Source organism: Lucilia sericata, unplaced genomic scaffold (assembly GCF_015586225.1).
Source record: "Lucilia sericata isolate MDLA Ls3-8-SP2 unplaced genomic scaffold, ASM1558622v1 Contig003020F_arrow, whole genome shotgun sequence".
Taxonomy (NCBI): domain Eukaryota; kingdom Metazoa; phylum Arthropoda; class Insecta; order Diptera; family Calliphoridae; genus Lucilia; species Lucilia sericata.
The window spans coordinates 8,254-30,366 of NW_023996647.1; the positions used below are offsets into that span (position 1 = coordinate 8,254).

The 22,113-nt window shown below is 32.5% G+C and overlaps 1 protein-coding gene across 1 annotated transcript; it reads right to left on the bottom strand.

The window, feature by feature from the left end:
- Nucleotides 1–3,031: 3,031 nt before the first annotated feature.
- LOC119614525 (mucin-2) lies at nucleotides 3,032–15,931 on the bottom strand. The gene is made up of 3 exons (XM_037970647.1): nucleotides 15,495–15,931; nucleotides 6,611–6,682; nucleotides 3,032–6,519 (listed from the first exon to the last, which is right to left on the bottom strand). The coding sequence occupies exons 1-3, from the start codon at nucleotides 15,495–15,497 to the stop codon at nucleotides 3,346–3,348; spliced, it is 3,249 nt and encodes a 1,082-aa protein (XP_037826575.1). The 5' UTR covers nucleotides 15,498–15,931; the 3' UTR covers nucleotides 3,032–3,345.
- Between the last annotated feature and the right edge of the window lie 6,182 nt (nucleotides 15,932–22,113).

Here is a 22,113-nt window from a genome sequence, read left to right on the forward strand (position 1 = left end):
CACGAAATAACAGGGATAACAATAGTTATTAAAAAATTTTAAAAGGAATTCTTTTTTTTCTATAACAAATAATTTAATTGAATTTTAACCAAATTTTAAATTTAATAAAACTCCACACGACTTGTGCTTCATTGCGATTTGTATTAAAGACTGCAGGAAAATTAACTAAATTAATGTTTAAAAACATTCAAAATACCAAGATTTTCTTAACGAATAGAGGGAGCCACAGCAAAAAAGAAAAAAGAAAGTTTTGTTGAAAATAAAATTTTAAAACAAATAAAAAAACATAACAACAACAATGTTTATTACAATTTCAAAAACCACTTTACAACAAACAAAAATTTTGTTTTAGGTTTCATGATTAATAATTATAATTTGTGGAGTTTTTGTAATAGTTTTTTGGTTTAGTTTATGTGTGTAGAAATATTAAATGTTTTTAATAAGTTGTTGTAAATAAAGTAATTGTTACTTTTTGGATTCTTCAACATCTTCATATTCTCTTGTTGGTTTGCATTAATTGGTTGGTAAAAAACAAATCTTCGTTAATTTTTATGATCATGTGAATCTTAATGAAAATGTATTCGTTAGTGGCCAATTCAACAGTAAATAATATATTAGGGATTCCATTTAGAAATACAATTTTAACGATTTCTAGAATATTTCAGTTAGGATCGGTAAAGGAAAAAGTAATAAATAATATCGGATATTGCATAATGCCAACAAAATCTGTCTAGTTTATTCTTTAGAATACCCCCTATCGTTTCTTCAAGAACTAATATTGGCAGAGAGTAATCCGCCTAAGTAAAGCCTGTTTTGAGCTCATTTAACCTTCTCTACCTATAACTGTTCCAGAGCAGTAATTATGTGAAAGAAAATTGTTCCCTTTCTTACAGATTAGAGTAGAATTAACCGACAATGTTTTTGTGTTCGAAAAACCAGGTTATTGATCGAATTCTGTCAGATCCTACCGGTGGAGTGTTTTTAGATGTGGCGATCGCTTCTCAAATTTGGGTCGACTAGATCCACATATCTTACTACACTTCTAATCTGAACTGCGCAACCCCATAATTGATTTTGGCATCGATACTTTGGACAGATCTATACTCAATTCAGTTCTAGTTCAGTTCTAGTTGAGTTCTAGTTGAGTTCTTGTTCAGTTCTAGTTCAGTTCTAGTTCTGTTCTAGTTCTATTCTAGTTCTGTTCTAGTTCTGTTCTACTTCTTTTCTAGTTCTGTTCTAGTTCTGTTCTAGTTCTGTTCTAGTTCTGTTCTAGCTCTGTTCTAGTTCTGTTCTAGCTCTGTTCTAGTTCTGTTCTAGTTCTGTTCTAGTTCTGTTCTAGTTATGTTCTAGTTCTGTTCTAGTTCTGTTCTAGTTCTGTTCTAGTTCTGTTCTAGTTCTGTTTTAGTTTTGTTCTAGTTCTGTTCTAGTTCAGTTCTAGTTCAGTTCTAGTTCTGTTCTAGTTCTGTTCTAGTTCTGTTCTAGTTCTGTTCTAGTTCTGTTCTAGTTCTGTTCTAGTTCTGTTCTAGTTCTGTTCTAGTTCTGTTCTAGTTCTGTTCTAGTTCTGTTCTAGTTCTGTTCTAGTTCTGTTCTAGTTCTGTTCTAGTTCTGTTCTAGTTCTGTTCTAGTTCTAGTTCTGTCTAGTTCTGTTCTAGTTCTGTTCTAGTTCTTTCTAGTTCTGTTCTAGTTCTGTTCTAGTTCTGTTCTAGTTCTGTTCCAGTTCTGTTCTAGTTCTGTTCTAGTTCTGTTCTAGTTCTGTTCTTGTTCTGTTTTAGTTCTGTTCTAGTCATGTTCTAGTTCTGTTCTAGACTAGAACTTCTAGTTATGTTCTGCTCTAGTTCTGTTCTAGTTTTGTTTTAGTTTTTTTTAAGATAAAGTTTGCTACAAAGAAATATTCATGGGATACCCTAACACATACTGCCTTATAATCTATTAATTGAAGCATAAAATCTATTTTTTTTATATTTTGCTATTCACCTCTATAATTAAGTTAAAATATTTGATTTATTATATGAAATATATCTTTCCGATATTGGGTTAAAATTTCAAATATTTTTTTTTTAATATTTCAGAATTTATAGGAAATCCTATTTCAAAGAAAACTTAACAAACACATAATAAAAATCAAATCAATACACTTTAATTGCGTGTTAAAATACCAATTCGTAATAAATGGTTATATACATATATTTTGTAAATGTTGAAAGAAATTTTAACACAAATTTTGTTTGGTAAAACATTTCCTTCCGCTATGCTAATAATAACTACAAAACAAAGTGGTAATTTACATGAAGCTTCCTATAGAGTTATTTTGGTAAAAACAAAACATTCTCTTTATATAAACCTTCCTGGTTTTTTAAGGTAAGGGGTACCGATAGTTACCATATAAGTACTAGAGCGGATGTATTTGGTATGTTAAAATTCTAAAGAGGTTTTTAGGGGTGGTTTTATTAAGGTGAGAAAGGAAAGTCATTGCTCAAAGGCAGAGTCGGGGTAAAATTATTATTGATCATACTGTTCTCTCGAATAAATATGCTCTTACTAACATCCTCTGACCTCTCTTGACTACACCCTTTCAAATCAATAAAAAGACATTTTATTTTTATTATTTTTCTTAAAAATTTTGCAACAAAATAAATTTTTTTATTTAATATAAAAAAAATCTATTATCGTGTACATACAAGGTACAATATAGTATTCAGATTCATTATTTTAAATTTAAAAAAAATTAAAAAATAAAAAAATAATAAAAAAACAAACTTGAAATTACAAATTATTAATTACATTAATTACATAAATAATTGGTAAAAAGACAGTGGGGACAGTTGGGAAAGCTATTGTTATAATTCCAAGATAATTCCAAAAATATTATTCGTATTCTTACAATATAATTTCAAAAGAAAATTAAAATATATATAAAAAAAGTTTAAAATATTCAAATGCATTTACTTCTCTCTCAGACATTAAAAAAAAATGCATTTAGATTTAATAATTATTTAATATAAAAAAAATTCTTAATTATTGCATTGTTTAGCATTCATTTCGTTTCTTTTAAGTCGTTGAGACGACTTTTGAGTTTCTTGTTTTATTTTTCTTCTTTAATTTCTCCTTTTCATATATAAACAAAAATAAACTGACTAGATACATCTAGCCCTAGACAACTACTAATTACTTAAATGTTTTACTTGTTTTATTTTTTTTTTTTGTTTCTCCTGCATTCTCTACTCGAGTTTGTTTAAAATTAAAATTAATAAAACTTGGCTAAATTACACAAAAAAAAGGGCAGTGATGGTTTTTTATTCTTAGTAACGAATTTTATCACCAGTATTCACAATAGCTGAACTAGATCTAGAAGTTGAAGGGAACTGCTGGTTTGGGATATTTGTAACCATCGAATTTCTCAGTAGGTGCGGGGGTTTGGGGTACACGGGGTGTAGTGACTGGAGCACGAGTAGTGGGTTTAGGTGTGGCACGGGTGGTGACTGGAGCACGGGTAGTGGGCTTGGGTGTGGCACGGGTTGTGGCTGGAGTTTGAGGTTTGTTGGTGGGTGGCAAGTAGGTAGCTGGCACACGTGTAGTGGGCTTAGGTGTGGTCACTGGAGCACGAGTAGTGGGCTTAGGTGTGGCACGAGTGGTAGCTGGAGTTTGTGGCTTGTTGGTGGGTGGCAAGTAGGTAGCAGGCACACGTGTAGTGGGCTTAGGTGTGGTCACTGGAGCGCGTGTAGTGGGCTTAGGAGTAGCACGGGTAGTAGCGGGAGTTTGTGGCTTGTTGGTGGGTGGCAAGTAGGTTGAAGGCACGAAAGTGGGCTTGGTAGTTCTAGGTGTAGCACGGGTAGTTACTGGAGGACGGGTAGTAGGCTTTGGAGTAGCACGTGTAGTAGCTGGAGTTTGAGGTTTGTTAGTGGGTGGTAAGTAAGTCGAGGGAACGAATGGTTTGGGTGTGGTTGGCTTCGGAGTGGCACGAGTTGTGACTGGAGCGCGAGTGGTTGGCTTCGGAGTGGTGACGGGAGCACGGGTGGTGGGTTTTGGTGTAGCACGGGTTGTAGCTGGAGTTTGAGGTTTGTTAGTGGGTGGCAAGTAGGTTGAAGGCACAAATGTAGGTTTAGTTGGCTTCGCAGTGGTAACGGGAGCGCGGGTAGTGGGCTTAGGAGTAGCACGGGTTGTAGCAGGAGTTTGTGGTTTGTTGGTGGGTGGCAAGTAAGTAGCTGGCACACGTGTTGTAGGCTTGGGAGTGGTGACTGGAGCACGAGTAGTGGGTTTAGGTGTGGCACGGGTAGTTACTGGAGCACGGGTCGTGGGTTTTGGTGTAGCACGAGTAGTAGCTGGAGTTTGAGGCTTGTTGGTGGGTGGCAAGTAAGTAGGACCAGCGGTACTTCCTGGTGTGCGTCCGACAGTTGGTCTTTGAGTAGTTACAACTGGTCTGGGTGTAGTGAATGGAGCACGTGTTGTAGGCTTAGGCGTAGCACGAGGAGTTGTTACGGGAGCACGTGTAGTGGGCTTTGGAGTAGCACGAGTAGTAGCTGGAGTTTGTGGCTTATTGGTGGGTGGCAAGTATGTAGCAGGCACACGTGTAGTAGGCTTAGGTGTGGTCACTGGAGCACGAGTTGTGGGTTTTGGTGTAGCACGGGTGGTGGCAGGAGTTTGAGGCTTGTTGGTGGGTGGCAAGTAAGTAGCAGGCACACGTGTAGTAGGCTTAGGTGTGGTCACTGGAGCACGAGTAGTTGGCTTAGGAGTGGCACGAGGAGTTGTAACGGGAGCACGTGTGGTAGGTTTTGGTGTAGCACGGGTTGTGGCAGGAGTTTGTGGCTTGTTGGTGGGAGGCAAGTAAGTTGATGGCACGAAAGGCTTAGGAGTAGTAACTGGAGCACGTGTGGTAGGCTTAGTAGTAGCACGAGGAGTTGTTACGGGAGCACGGGTAGTGGGCTTTGGAGTAGCACGAGTAGTAGCTGGGGTTTGTGGCTTGTTGGTGGGTGGCAAGTATGTAGCAGGCACACGTGTAGTAGGCTTAGGTGTAGTCACTGGAGCACGAGTTGTTGGTTTTGGTGTAGCACGGGTGGTGGCAGGAGTTTGTGGCTTGTTGGTGGGTGGCAAGTATGTAGCAGGCACACGGGTAGTAGGCTTGGGTGTGGTCACTGGAGCACGTGTTGTGGGTTTAGGTGTAGCACGAGGAGTTGTGACGGGAGCACGTGTGGTGGGCTTTGGAGTGACACGGGTAGTAGCAGGAGCATCAGGAGGCAAGTAGGTTGGTCCAGGAGTACTGCGCTGAGTGGGTCTGGGAGTGGTGACTGGAGCACGAGTTGTTGGCTTAGGTGTGGCACGGGTAGTCACTGGAGCACGAGTTGTGGGTTTTGGTGTAGCGCGAGTAGTAGCAGGAGTCTGGGGCTTGTTGGTGGGTGGCAAGTAAGTAGCTGGTACACGTGTAGTGGGCTTAGGTGTAGTTACTGGAGCACGTGTGGTGGGTTTAGGAGTAGCACGGGTGGTTACTGGAGCACGAGTTGTAGGCTTAGGTGTGGCGCGAGTAGTAGCGGGAGTTTGAGGTTTGTTGGTGGGTGGCAAATAAGTTGAAGGCACGAAAGGCTTAGGAGTAGTTACTGGAGCGCGTGTAGTAGGCTTAGGAGTAGCACGGGTGGTTACTGGAGCACGAGTTGTAGGCTTAGGTGTGGCGCGAGTAGTAGCGGGAGTTTGAGGTTTGTTGGTGGGAGGCAAATAAGTAGCTGGCACACGGGTTGTGGGCTTGGGTGTAGTAACTGGAGCACGTGTGGTTGGCTTAGGAGTAGCACGGGTGGTCACTGGAGCGCGAGTAGTAGGCTTAGGTGTGGCGCGAGTAGTAGCGGGAGTTTGAGGTTTGTTGGTGGGTGGCAAGTAAGTTGATGGCACGAAAGGCTTAGGAGTTGTAACAGGAGCGCGAGTAGTGGGTTTTGGAGTAGCACGTGTGGTCACTGGAGCACGAGTAGTGGGCTTAGGAGTAGCACGTGTGGTGGCTGGAGTTTGTGGTTTATTGGTGGGTGGCAAGTAAGTTGAGGGCACAAAAGGCTTAGGTGTAGTAACTGGAGCGCGAGTAGTAGGCTTAGGAGTAGCACGGGTGGTTACTGGAGCACGAGTTGTGGGCTTAGGTGTGGCGCGAGTAGTAGCAGGAGTCTGGGGCTTATTGGTGGGTGGCAAGTAAGTAGCTGGCACACGTGTAGTGGGCTTAGGTGTGGTCACTGGAGCACGAGTAGTGGGCTTTGGTGTAGCGCGTGTAGTAGCTGGAGTTTGTGGCTTATTTGTGGGTGGCAAATAAGTAGCTGGCACGCGGGTAGTGGGCTTAGGTGTTGTCACAGGAGCACGTGTTGTTGGCTTAGGTGTAGCACGGGTTGTAGCTGGTGTTTGTGGTTTGTTGGTGGGTGGCAAGTAGGTTGAGGGTACAACTACTTTACGAGTAGTAGTGACAGGAGCACGAGTACTAACTACGGGTGGAGGATAAGTGAATGGCTGTTCAGGTGGAGGATAGCTGTAACCTTCAAAGGATTCACGAATTTTTCTCTAAATATTATTTAAAAAAAAGAAATTAAAATTAGTTACAAAAAACCTGCAAAAGTAGTAAGAAAGGTTAAAGTTATTAAGTATAGCATACCACAAGGAATTCATCATTAGTTTCGGCATAAATACCAATGACGCACAGCGTCAACAAAATAAATGCGCTCCTCTGTAAAGAAAAAAAGTAGAAAATGTTAAATAATTTGTAGAAAAATATTTTAAAAATTTTCTTTAACCAACTACTGTGCAAACAAATATGTTTTTGTTAATTATGGGTTTTTAACAAATTTATAACAATTTGTTATTTGCTGTCACTGGCCAAATCTTTTAAACTAATTAATAACTAAATTTTGCTTTTTTGGCAAAAATTTTTTTATATTTAATTTTTTAAATAATTATAATTGTAATTATTGCTTTGGTTACAATGTTAATAAACCTATTGTCTTCTTCTTTACTTTTATATATTATTTTTTTTTTTTTTTGAAATGAAGGTTTCACGCGGTTTATCTCAATTATTTAGCTAAATTGTGTATAAAATTAATTTGTATTTTTTTCTCGGTTTCTTCTTGTTGCAGAGATTTTATAGAAATTTGATATACAATTAAGTAAATGTTAATAAAATTATAAAAAAATACTAACCCCCAGCTAAAGATATTGATATTAATAGTGATAATTATTAAGTTACCTTGGCAAAAAAAAAAAAATTATAAAAAAAAAATTTATAAATTTTTTTAAGCTAAAGGAAGAAGCCTCAATTAGTGGTTTAATTATTTATAATTTAATCACTTTTTTTAATTTGTTAAAAAAAAATATTTATCAAAAATATTTAACAGCCTTTATTAATTATGTCATTATAATTAGTTCAAGGACATCTTCTTTAATTTATTAAATTTTTAGTATTTTTTTTTTTAATTTATTTGTTATTTAGACAGCTTTTGTTTTTAGCTTCTCAAAAATATATAAATAATTTATAGCTTTTTTTCTGTGTATTTTGTTTAATAGAAAACTTAATGCTAATTAAGTTCTAGCTATTTTAGCTTAAAGCTATTTTATATGCTAACCATATTGAAATGAATATATAAATTTTAAAACCCTTTTAATTAAATACCCGGAAATCTTTTGAAAAATCATATCATTGTATTTTTATGTTTTTTGTTCTTCTTATAGATTTAAATAAAAAAAAAGTAAAAGTTTTTAACAAATTTTGAAGATTATTTCAAATATAATCAATTTTAAACTTGTTCATTAAATGATCACATTACGCAGTTCATTTGAAATGTTTCGTTTCTCAAAATTTTTAATTTATACAGTTTTTGGAACTATATATCCGATTTCGTAATTCTTCGCATCTTTAACGGAAGTTAAGTAAACTTCCCATATAACTAAAAACGTTAGTTTTAAGCCGGATATTACTACTACTAACGCTACTTATGGGTTCTATACAGTTATGTAATTTATTTCGCTCTCCTATATAAAATAAATTATTGTTTAAAGATAATACCGCTTCGGTATGTTACATTTGATAACGTTATTCTCTTTTCGTTTCTTTTCAACTTTATCATTCTAAAGAAAGTATCGGAAATTTCAAGAACCGATCTCTTGTTTTCAAAAAAACCTTAACAAACAGAGAATTATTACTTCTTCCTTAGTTAATATTGAAAACATGATTGATTTCCCAGTTGTACACAGAAACAACATGGTAATGACTTGTACTTACTTAACAATATACCTTTCAATGACTACTATATACCGTCTGCATTACTTAGAAGAAGTTTAGTAATGACATAATATAATATGTAAGTACTTACTTTTAAGCCTAGAACATTTATTTTGTGAAAACTATTAGTGGACGCATTGGACGTATACTCTTCGAAATCTAAACTACTTACTTAACACCTTATTTGCAGGCGATTGTAGTAAGTACTTATCTAACTCCATATTTGTAAGCGAGCGTGGTAAGTACTTGCCTCCAGTGTCATTATCGTTTAAATATCATTACTTAAAATACTATTGTGTAAATAAATTTTAGCATTTTAACACTTTAATTTTCTATGTAAGTTTTTGCTGGACAATCCCAAACTTTTTAAGATTCCTAACTTAAGGAAAAAAGTATACAACACTGGTTGAATCAGTTTCAAAATATGTTTGCTTTAAGCCAAAGCATAAAGTTTTTTTTTTAAACCTATAAATTTTCATCAAAATTATCTAAAATTGTAATATATTTTGAAATATTTGCCAGAAAACTTAAAAATCTTAAAGCAACTAAACTTTGACCTTTAAAGAGAGCCTTAAATGTTTAGTGAATTTCAATAGTTTTAAGATTCCTTCTACAACTAGAACTACAACTTTTTAAAATATTTGCCCTTTGACCTCTTCTGTGCCCTTCAAATCGTTAATTAATTTTTTCAATATTTCTTTAAATTTTCCCTTTCAAATATACAACATTATTTTGCAAAAAAAATTTTTAAAAAAATATCCATCGTTAAAATAATTGACATTTGACCTATACAACCTTTTGATATTTTAAAATCTAAGGGAATTTTTCACGATTTCAAAATACTTTTAAAATGCCATTTAGATTTAAAGAACTTTAAATATTTCTAAACTATATTTCAATTATTATAATATTTGCTTTTTGACCTCTTCTGTGACCTTTAAATTCCCAAAAAATTTTTTTTATTTAAATATTTCTTTAAAATTTCTTCTAGATTCTTATTATTTGCAAAATATTTGGCAAGATTGTCGAAAAAAATATCAACCATAAAAATAATTGACATTTGACCTTTACAGTCCTTTAAAATTTTCAAAATATTTTGCAACATATTCGAAGAATTTTTGACTCTTACAGCGACCTTTGAACCTAAATAAATTTTCCATTTATTACAACCAAAATTTTATAATAGGAGTTTTCATATAAACGTTCAAAAGCCTCGCAAACTGTGCAATCTGTGCATTTTCAATTTTACATTGAATTTGTCACAAATTGTGTGGGATTTTACTTCCACAACACTGACACATTTGATCGCATATTTGAACTGATCATTTTAAACTAATTGTTTTCTTCTAAATAATGCAGCCATTTGTGCAAATGTGCAAGATTGCACACGTGTTTCATTCATTAATATATTGGTTAATAAAATTTTCATATAGATTCTAAAAATTTGTTATATTTGCACAGGAAATGACAAATATTACAATATTTGACCTTTGCACTCTTCTGTGTGACCTTTAAATCTTTAGCGTATTTTAATTGTTTTAATATTCCTTTAAGTTTTCTTATCTAAAATTTCAAAAATTGCAAAATATTTCCCCCACTATTTACGATGAAAACATCCATCGTTGTAATAATTAATCTTTAACCTTTTCAGTGACCTTTCGTTATATTCCAATCTATATAGCATTTTCTCGCTATTTCAATAAACTTTTTAATTTTAATCTATATTCTGAAATTTTTGAAAATATTTTTAAAAAATTTTAAAGTAGTTAACCTTTGACCTCTTTTGTAACCTCTTAGTCTTTAGCATATTGTAATTCTTTCTTTAACCTTTCATAATTTTCAAAATATTTTGCAACATATTTAAAGAATATTTAACCTATACAGTGACAATGACAAACATTACAATATTTGACCTTTGATCTCTTCTATATGACCTGTAAATCTTTAGCGAATTTTAATTATTTTAATATTCTTTTAAGTTTTTTTTTTCTATAAACCCAACAGTAGCAAAATATTTCCCATTATTTTCGGAGAATATATTTACCATTATAATAATTAAACTTTAACCTCTACAGTGACCTTTCGTTATATTAAAATATTTAACAATTTTCCACTAATTAAAAAAAAAATTTAATCTTAATCTAGATTTACAAAATTTTAGGAAAATTTTTATAATAATTGACCTTTGACCTTATATGTGACCTTGTAATCTTTACCATATTTTAATTGTTTTTTATACTTTTCATATTTTTCAAAATATTTTGCAACATTTTCGAAAAATGTTTGACCTCTATAGCAACCTTTGTACCTAATCAGATCTCGGAATTCCTCCATCACATCCAGCTTTCAAGATATCTAAGCGCAGTTCAATCGTTTATAAAAATACACTTTTCCCAAATTTTCAAACATAATAACTGAACTTTGACCTTTTGCATCAAAAAGGTTTAAAATAATAATTTTGTTTGTTTAAAAAGTCGATTATTTACGATCGTGCACCGAGCAATGTTTGGACTTTCTGTATAAGTATTTACAAAATACTTCTTTGAAGATATTCTGAACTATTTTCTAACAAAATTAAAATTCGATTTAAGTTTTGTATTATATTATTTTTACAAAAATAATAAAAGTATCGATTTACATAGAAAACTATCCTCCAAAACATAAACTAAAGTAATTAATTAACCTCATCAAAGTCATTGAAAACAGCTTTAACTATAAAAATCCATATTTAAAATCTACAACCTAAGAACGTGCAAAAACTTGCAAGTCTAAAAGTAAAGAACATTTTTTTTTTCTAATACTAAAGAAAAAACTAAAATCTCTTATTAGTCTGGTGGGAATTAGAACTTGATTGCTTCTTCATTTTTTCAAATTTCATAAAAATCTATATGTTTTTTTTTAACAAAATTAAAACCCAACTAAATCTTTGAAAATATTCTAAGGTAAACTGGGTATTTAAAAAAAAATCAAACTAGGTACAGATGCTTTAAGGCGAGAAAACAGCAACATTTTGACTAATTGCCTAAATCTGTCAATTAAATGTCAGACTTAATATGAAGATAAAATTTAAAAAAAATATATATATATATATACAACATTAATTTTTCTCTTAACAAAACTCAAAAATAGGTGAGATGCTCACACACGAACTGAAAAGAAAAATCAAAAAACAACACAGACTTTTGTATAAATACCCGGCAGTTCGAGGTGACCGCCTAGAAATAGTGATTTTATATATCATTGGATGTTGAAAACCTAATTCCGTATTAGATAGAGATCAAAGTCTATGATCCTACAAAGATCGAGCACATTTCACATCGATAACAAGTGAACAATGGACCCAGAGGTGAACTACTCGAAGAACTACTTTCTGAGGTAAAGATCAGAAAAAATTTCAAAATGGCTTTTTATTACATTACTCAGCGACACTAAAGTGACACCTGGTTAATAGCTAGACACACTAAAGTGACGACTGGAGACAGAAGGCAAAACTCTGTCCCCTTAAAACACTACTGGGTATTGTTTTACACAAATACACAATTGAGTAGACGTAGAAGAAGAAGATGAAAAAACACTTATGACAAGTGTCGTAAAAAACATTAACAAGTGTCAAATGTTAAGAAAGATGTAAATAAAATACACTGTAACAAAAACAGAATTGCTGTAATATTCAAATTAGATGATTTGAAAGGGACATTAAAGTTGGTAATTGAAAATAAATTAATTTATATTAGAAATTATGCATAATTATGTCGGTGTGTGAAACAAAACATTTTAACTGAAGGTGATTAATTAACTGAATGAATTAAACACGATTAATATATATTTGAAGAAGAGTTTCAAGCGGATGTAAAAAATTGCAGAGGGGTAATGTTATTTGAGCTACTGGTAATGATGTCGGATTGGTGATGTTAATCTAAAAACTTTACATAATGAAACATAATGTTAGAACTGAACTAGAACAGAACTAGAATAGAACAGAACTAGAACAGAACTAGAACAGAACTAGAACAGAACTAGAACAGAACTAGAACAGAACTAGAACAGAACTAGAACAGAACTAGAACAGAACTAGAACAGAACTAGAACAGAACTAGAACAGAACTAGAACAGAACTAGAACAGAACTTGAACAGAACTAGAACAGAACTAGAACTAGAACTAGAACTAGAACTGAACTGAACTGAACTAGAACAGAACTAGAACAGAACTAGAACAGAACTAGAGCAGAACTAGGACAGAACTAGAACAGAACTAGAACAGAACTAGAACAGAACTAGAACAGAACTAGAACAGAACTAGAACAGAACTAGAACAGAACTAGAACAGAACTAGAACAGAACTAGAACAGAACTAGAACAGAACTAGAACAGAACAGAACAGAACAGAACAGAACAGAACTAGAACAGAACTAGAACAGAACTAGAACAGAACTAGAACAGAACTAGAACTGAACTAGAACAGAACTTGAACAGAACTAGAACAGAACTAGAACAGAACTAGAACAGAACTAGAACAGAACTAGAACAGAACTAGAACAGAACTAGAACAGAACTAGAACAGAACTAGAACAGAACTAGAACAGAACTAGAACAGAACTAGAACAGAACTAGAACAGAACTAGAACAGAACTAGAACAGAACAGAACTAAAACAGAACTAGAACAGAACTAGAACAGAACTAGAACAGAACTAGAACAGAACTAGAACAGAACTAGAACAGAACTAGAACAGAATTAGAACAGAACTAGAACTGAACTAGAACTGAACTAGAACTGAACTAGAACAGAATTAGAACAGAATTAGAACAGAATTAGAACAGAACTAGAACAGAACTAGAACAGAACTAGAACAGAACTAGAACAGAACTAGAACAGAACTAGAACAGAACTAGAACTGAACTAGAACAGAACTAGAACGGAACTAGAACAGAACTCGAACAGAACTAGAACAGAACTAGAACAGAACTAGAACAGAACTAGAACAGAACTAGAACAGAACTAGAACAGAACTAGAACAGAACAGAAATAGAACTGAACTAGAACTGAACTAGAACAGAAATGAACTAGAACTCAGGTAGAAATGAACTAGAACTCAACTAGAACCCAGCTAAAAATGAACTAGAACTCAACTAGGACTTACCTAGAACTTAACTAGAACTGAACTAGACCAGAACTAGAATTGAGCCAGAACTGACCTATAACTAAACTAGAACTAAACTAAAACTAAACTATAACTAAACTAGAACTGAACTAGAACTGAACTACAACTGAATTACAACTGAACTACAACTGAACTAGAACTGAACTACCACTGAATTACAACTGAACTACAACTGAACTACAACTGCACTAGAACTGAACTACAACTGAATTACAACTGAACTACAACTGAACTACAACTGAACTAGAACTGAACTAGAACTGAACTAGAACTGAACTAGAACTGAACTAGAACTGAACTAGAACTGAACTAGAACTGAACTAGAACTGAACTAGAACTGAACTAGAACTGAACTAGAACTGAACTAGAACTGAACTAGAACTGAACTAGAACTGAACTAGAACTGAACTAGAACTGAACTAGAACTGAACTAGAACTGAACTAGAACTGAACTAGAACTGAACTAGAACTGAACTAGAACTGAACTAGAACTGAACTAGAACTGAACTAGAACTGAACTAGAACTGAACTAGAACTGAACTAGAACTGAACTAGAACTGAACTAGAACTGAACTAGAACTGAACTAGAACTGAACTAGAACTGAACTAGAACTGAACTAGAACTGAACTAGAACTGAACTAGAACTGAACTAGAACTGAACTAGAACTGAACTAGAACTGAACTAGATCTGAACTAGAACTGAACTAGAATTGAAGTAGAACTGAACTAGAACCGAACTGAACTAGATAGAGCATTTGGTAAGAAAAATTATGAACATTCAGTATTTCTGCAAGGATTTCGGCAGCAGTTATATGTATATCGATCAACTTAAAGAAAGAAAACGAGGGTCTCCTTTCGATCGTTATCGAATGCAGCAATTTAGGTTCTGATTTTAATTTTGGAAAGTTAATATTTGGAAAGAACTGAAATTATCAGTTGAGTGATGGCGGTCTTTTCTCCTCCATTTTTGAAGAATATTGGGAAGAAAATTTGACAATTTTAATTTCGTTTTTAAACGAAAAAGTTTAGAAATCAAGTCAAATGCATCTGTGTAAAACAATGTTTTTCTAGACTTTTTATAGTCAAGAGGCCATAAACGTATGTTATTAGATAATTCTAACTTTTGCCAAATAACTCCAATGTAATTAAAAATATAAATCCATAGTTGACTAATAACAGCTGTTTTTGCTCAGTGTATATTTTATCATTTTCAATCTTGCATATCAAAAATGGTAAATTGAAATTTTTTGTACTTCAAAAGAATTAAACATTTTAATACGTCACAAATTTAAAAAAAAATTATAAAATATTTAAAATATTTTTTTATGTAATTTTTCTTAATTTTTTTTTTTTTGTAAATTCTGTGTTGAGTTCATGATCAGCAAGTTTGTGTTGGCATTTTGAACTGAGAACAAATGCTGTATAAAAATTTTTAAAATTTCTCAAAATTATCATTATTATTTTATAAAGTTGTTTTTTTATTTTTATATATTTTTTTTATAACTTCTCAATCGATAAATAAGCACTTAAATAATTTGCAAAATATAATTTGCACAACAATTTTCAAATTTTAAACACTTTGGAAAATTTAATAAAAACCACTTTTAGCAAAGTTTACATTAATTCGTGTTCATCATCATGATCTGTTGAATCTAATGATTTATTTTTCTTTTTACGATTTTTTTTTTTTTTTTTGGGTTCGTTTGGAAAAATTGCTAAATGATTGATTTTTTTTTTATACAAAATAATTTCAATGATTTAACAAATGTTGTTGTAATTATTTGTTTGCTATAAAAACATTTTGTTGTAAAGATAAAATAATATTGTTTTCATGTTGTTGTTGTAGCTGTTGTTTAAATAATTTTTATTCGTAGTTTTTTTAAATGTCAACATAAGTTTGCACAGTAGTTAGAGACATATTTTGAATATTATTTGTAAATCAATATTGATTTTCTTTGCTAATCACAAAACAGTCTTTAGTTTATTTTCATTTTAAAGGTTTTTAAATATTTTTAAATTTTTTCAGTTTCAGTTCATAATTGTTTATAATCACTTGCATTTAAATTTTTATTCATTTTTTTTTTCTAATATTTTATTATTACCATTTTTGAGCACAAATTTAAACGAAATTAATATTTCTTAAACAAAAATAATCCTTGAGTTTTTTTGTTTATTAAATTAATCCTTTAATGACTTTCTTGTAAAATCGTATCAAAATTCAATATGGCCAATTGAATTTGTACGATTCAATATTCTTTTCAAACACACAAACAGCTGCAGCAATCACAAGCAGGCAAATATCCCAAGAATTTAAGAAGAAAAAAAAACAAAACGCAGAAACAGAAACGCTTTTAATCTAAATGTGTTGTAGGAGAAGAAGCGAATGAGTTTCCTCTTCTGTTGGTTTGCACTTTTTATAAGTTCGAGTGTGGGTTACCAACTAAACATTTAAAACTTATAGATTTTCTATATATACCCCTAGCAAATGTGACGAGTAAGTTTTTGGTTTTAAGCTTGGGCGACAACTGTGGCGCTAGCTAAGAAAGACACTTTGACCGATTGAAGAAGATCAACATTAAACGCGCAAAATCTCTATATATCGCTTGTATATTGTTGCTGTAGATTTATTTCATTTGTCTGAAACGCTCTTGCTCTCTTCTTTTGCTCATCAGTTCAGATCACACTTGTCCAGAAGAGTAAGTAGCATCTTTTTTTCTTCTTGTTGTTGTGGTGCTGGCTTCTTAAAAAAAAAACAACACAACAAAGCTTCTTCTATAAAACAATCTGCTAAATTCAAAAAAAGCTATCAATAGCTGGCTTTGCTAGTTGCCTGTGTATTTTCAGTTGGCTAGCAGAAACACATGCTCACACACATCTATAAGATACAACTTGCTTATCTTGTCTGGATATAGTACCAGCTGTTGTTGTCTTTGCTGTTTAATGTGATCTAAACGCTATGTATTAACGCATTTTTATGCTTAAAGACACATTATGATATCATTGGTTTCTTTTAGGGCTTGTAACAATTAAGTTGTAAGCATCAGGGGTGTTAAAGACTTCACTTAATTGAAGTAAATTTAAGTGTTATCTTCCTTAATAATGGCAATAGCCAGTGGATTATACTATGCGGTAGAATGTAGTTAAGACTTAATACTAGACAATAGACTGAATTATAGACTAAACAATAGACAAAATAGACTATAAAGACCAGACTTTATACTAGAATATAGGCTAGGCAATATACTAGACTATAGATTAGACTATAGACTAGACTATAGACTAGACTATAGACTAGACTATAGACTATACTATAGACTAGACTATAGACTAAATTATAGATTAGACTATAGAATACACTATAGACTACACTATAGACAAGACTATAGACTAGACTATAGACTACACTATAGACTAGACTATAGACTAGACTATAGACTAGACTATAGACTAGACTATAGACTAGACTATAGACTAGACTATAGACTAGACTATAGACTAGACTATAGACTAGACTATAGACTAGACATAGACTAGACTATGGACTAGACTACAGACTAGACTATAGACTAGACTATAGACTAGACTATAGACTAGACTATAGACTAGACTATAGACTAGACTATAGACTAGACTATAGACTAGACTATAGACTAGACTATAGACTAGACTATAGACTAGACTATAGACTAGACTATAGACTAGACTATAGACTAGACTATAGACTAGACTATAGACTAGACTATAGACTAGACTATAGACTAGACTATAGACTAGACTATAGACTAGACTATAGACTAGACTATAGACTAGACTATAGACTAGACTATAGACTAGACTATAGACTAGACTATAGACTAGACTATAGACTAGACTATAGACTAGACTATAGACTAGACTATAGACTAGACTATAGACTAGACTATAGACTAGACTATAGACTAGACTATAGACTAGACTATAGACTAGACTATAGACTAGACTATAGACTAGACTATAGACTAGACTATAGACTAGACTATAGACTAGACTATAGACTAGACTATAGACTAGACTATAGACTAGACTATAGACGAGACTATAGACTAGACTATAGACTAGAATATAGACTAGACTATAGACTAGACTATAGACTAGACTATAGACTAGACTATGGACTAGACTACAGACTAGACTATAGACTAGACTATAGACTAGACTATAGACTAGACTATAGACTAGACTATAGACGAGACTATAGACTAGACTATAGACTAGACTATAGACTAGAATATAGACTAGACTATAGACTAGACTATAGACTAGACTATAGACTAGACTATAGACTAGACTATAGACTAGACTATAGACTAGACTATAGACTAGAATATAGACTAGACTATAGACTAGACTATAGATAGACATATAGACTAGACTATAGACTAGACTATAGACTAGACTATAGACTAAGACTATAGACTAGACTATAGACTAGACTATAGACTAGACTCTAGACTAGACTATAGACTAGACTATAGACTAGACTATAGACTAGACTATAGACAGACTATAGACTAGACTATAGACTAGACTATAGACTAGACTATAGACTAGACTATAGACTAGACATAGACTAGACTATAGACTAGACTTAGACTAGACTATAGACTGACTTAGACTAGACTATAGATAGACTATAGACTAGACTATAGACTAGACTATAGACTCTAGACTAGACTATAGACTAGACTATAGCTAGACTATAGACTAGACTATAGACTAGACTATAGACTAGACTATAGACTAGACTATAGGACTAGACTATAGACTAGACTATAGACTAGACTATAGACTAGACTATAGATAGACTAGACTAGACTATAGACTAGACTATAGACTAGGACTATAGACTAGACTATAGACTAGACTATAGTGACTAGACTATAGACTAGACTAGACTAGACTAGACTATAGACTAGACTAGAGACTAGACTATAGACTAGACTAGAGACTAGAGACTATACTAGACTAGACTATAGACTAGACTATAGACTAGACTATAGACTAGACTATAGCTAGACTATAGACTAGAATATAGACTAGACTATAGACGAGACTATAGACTAGACTATAGACGAGACTATAGACTAGACTAAGACTAGACTAAAGACTAGACTATAGACTAGACTATAGACTAGACTATAGACTAGACTATAGACTAAACTATAGACTAGACTATAGACTAGACTATAGACTAGACTACAGACTAGACTATAGACTAGACTATAGACTAGACTATAGACTAGACTATAGGCTAGACTATAGACTAGACTATAGACTAGACTATAGACTAGACTATAGACGAGACTATAGGACTAGACTATAGACTAGAATATAGACTAGAATATAGACTAGACTATAGACGAGACTATAGACTAGACTATAGACGAGACTATGGACTAGACTACAGACTAGACTATAGACTAGACTATAGACTAGACTATAGACTAGACTATAGCTAGACTATAGACTAGACTATAGACTAGACTATAGACTAGACTATAGACTAGACTATAGACTGGACTTTAGACTAGACTATAGACTAGACTATAGACTAGACTATAGACTAGACTATAGGCTAGACTATAGACTAGACTATAGACTAGACTATAGACTAGACTATAGACTAGACTATAGACTAGACTATAGACTAGACTATAGACTAGACTATAGACTAGACTATAGACTAGACTATAGGCTAGACTATAGACTAGACTATAGACTAGACTATAGACTAGACTATAGGCTAGACTATAGACTAGACTATAGACTAGACTATAGACTAGACTATAGACTAGACTATAGACTAGACTATAGACTAGACTATAGACTAGACTATAGACTAGACTATAAACTAGACTATAGACTAGACTATAGACTGGACTTTAGACTAGACTATAGACTAGACTATAGACTAGACTATAGACTAGACTATAGGCTAGACTATAGACTAGACTATAGACTAGACTATAGACTAGACTATAGACTAGACTATAGACTAGACTATAGACTAGACTATAGACTAGACTATAGACTAGACTATAGACTAGACTAGACTATAGACTAGACTATAGACTAGACTATAGACTAGACTAGACTATAGACTAGACTAGAGACTAGACTAGAGACTAGACTATAGACTAGACTATAGACTAGACTATAGACTAGACTATAGACTAGACTAGGACTAGACTAGACTAGACTATAGACTAGACTATAGACTAGACTATAGACTAGACTATAGACTAGACTATAGACTAGACTATAGACTAGACTATAGACTAGACTATAGACTAGACTATAGACTAGACTATAGACTAGACTATAGACTAGACTATAGACTAGACTATAGACTAGACTATAGACTAGACTATAGACTAGACTAGACTAGCTAGACTAGACTATAGACTAGACTATAGACTAGACTAGACTAGACTATAGACTAGACTAGACTAGACTATAGACTAGACTAGACTAGACCTAGACTAGACTAGACTAGACTAGACTAGACTAGACTAGACTAGACTATAGACTAGACTAGACTATAGACTAGACTAGACTATAGACTAGACTAGACTATAGACTAGACTATAGACTAGACTATAGACTAGGCTATAGTCTAGTCTATAGTCTAGTCTATATACTAGAGACTATATATACTATAGACTACAAGTTTGGATCTTTTACAAAAGAAATCGATAATTCGCCATTTAAACGATAAATTGTTTCTTTTACAAAAATTGAATCTAAAGGTTTAAACTTATTGTAAATAATATTTAACTTTTAGGGAGCGCCATAAAATTGCATCAATATTTTTTATAAGGCCTTCAAGAAAACTTTGCAGTATTCCATTAACATGTCATCATGTCATCAATTAGACACTTCAAACTTTACAAAAGATCTCCAGCTAATAGGACAACAACAAGTCGCTTTCATCCATATAAAATATTGAAAAATATTTTGTTTAAATATTTTTTTTATATTACTTCTTATAAAACCTTTATATTTCATTTTGTTGTATTTATTTTTTTAAGTTAAGATCAAGTTAAATATAAAAGTACAATACCAACGTTTGCTAAAAGATGAGTTTTGAAGATATTTTAAACCGAAATTATGCTAAATTATTTCAACTATAACCGGCTTGGTGTTTTTTTTTTAATAAATTTTATTTTTTTTAATATAAAAAACAAAAACAAATTTTGCTCGTTTTAAATAAAATGAGATAAATTTTTTTTTTTTTTGATTCAAGTAATTTTTTTTTGCCAAAATTCTTTTGCTCATTTTTGTCGCCTAGAGATTGGTTGTTAATGCTTTTTTTTAGATTTGGGGACTTTTTTCCACTTCCACTAACAGTTATAGTTAGTCAAGTAAGACAGACAGTCCGTCTCACTTGACCGTTTACACAGTTTCAAGTAACATGCGTGTGTATGTGGAATTGTGTTTTTAAATTTTCGTGTTTTAAACTAGATTTCAATGAAGATCTGGTTCCATCGTGGCCTATGACATCTTATGTTTCAAGATAAGCTATTTAAAACAAATACAAGTAAATATAAAATTAAATTTAACAAAAATGCTCTACTACTAATACGTCGCGATGTCTAGTTCACGCCTTTATAGTTCAAGTTGTGAGGGCCACTTAATTAACCGACATTTAACTGTATAGAACGTAAAATGTTTGTATTATAAACAAAACAAACATTCCAATAATAAATTAAACAATTAATTACTCCCACCTATAAAGATATAATATCCTTATATTAACATATAGAGTAATATATTCTTTGTTTTTTTCATTAACCATCTAGTTATTCCGGTTCACCATCAATGTTTATGTTAAAATTTAATTTATGTTAAACCAATTAAAAATAGAAGACTTACGTTGATTGCATATTGCTGCAGTTAATTAATTAATATCGATAACTTTCAAATAACATTTTAACAAAGCTCACCTATTTAGCTGTAACATACTAAGTAAATTATATTTAATTTTTAAATTTTTGGGTTTTTTTATTTGATTTATCTGTTAAGGCCTAATAGTATGTCCATGAAATTTAAAAGTGATTTTAATAAAATTTATAAATCTATTTCTTTAATTTGTTTAACCTTTTAATATAGGTGCTCAGAAGAAAATTATCAACAAACGTGATAAATCGATTGCTAAATTCAGAATAGTTTTGTGGACTGAATTGTATTAATATCTTTTTTAGTATTTTAAGTAACACGGTTTAATTGATATTAGTTTTTAATAACTTTACAATCCACAGACGTTTTGGTGTTCATAATGAAAGGCATATTCTTATCTTTGTGTTAACATAACGCTTCATATATAAAAGGCTAAATTTTCCATGAATCCACACAAATAATAGACACCGCTATGGAACAGACTATAGACTAGACTATAGGCGTATAGCTAGGGACCTATAGACTAGTCTATAGACTAGACTATAGGCTAGACTATAGACTAGTTCTATAGACTAGACTATAGACTAGACTATAGACTAGACTATAGACTAGACTATAGACTAGACTATAGACTAGACTTAGACTAGACTATAGACTAGACTATAGACTAGACTATAGACTAGACTATAGACTAGACTATTAGACTAGACTATAGACTAGACTATAGACTAGACTATAGACTAGACTATGCTATAGACTAGACTATAGACTAGACTATAGACT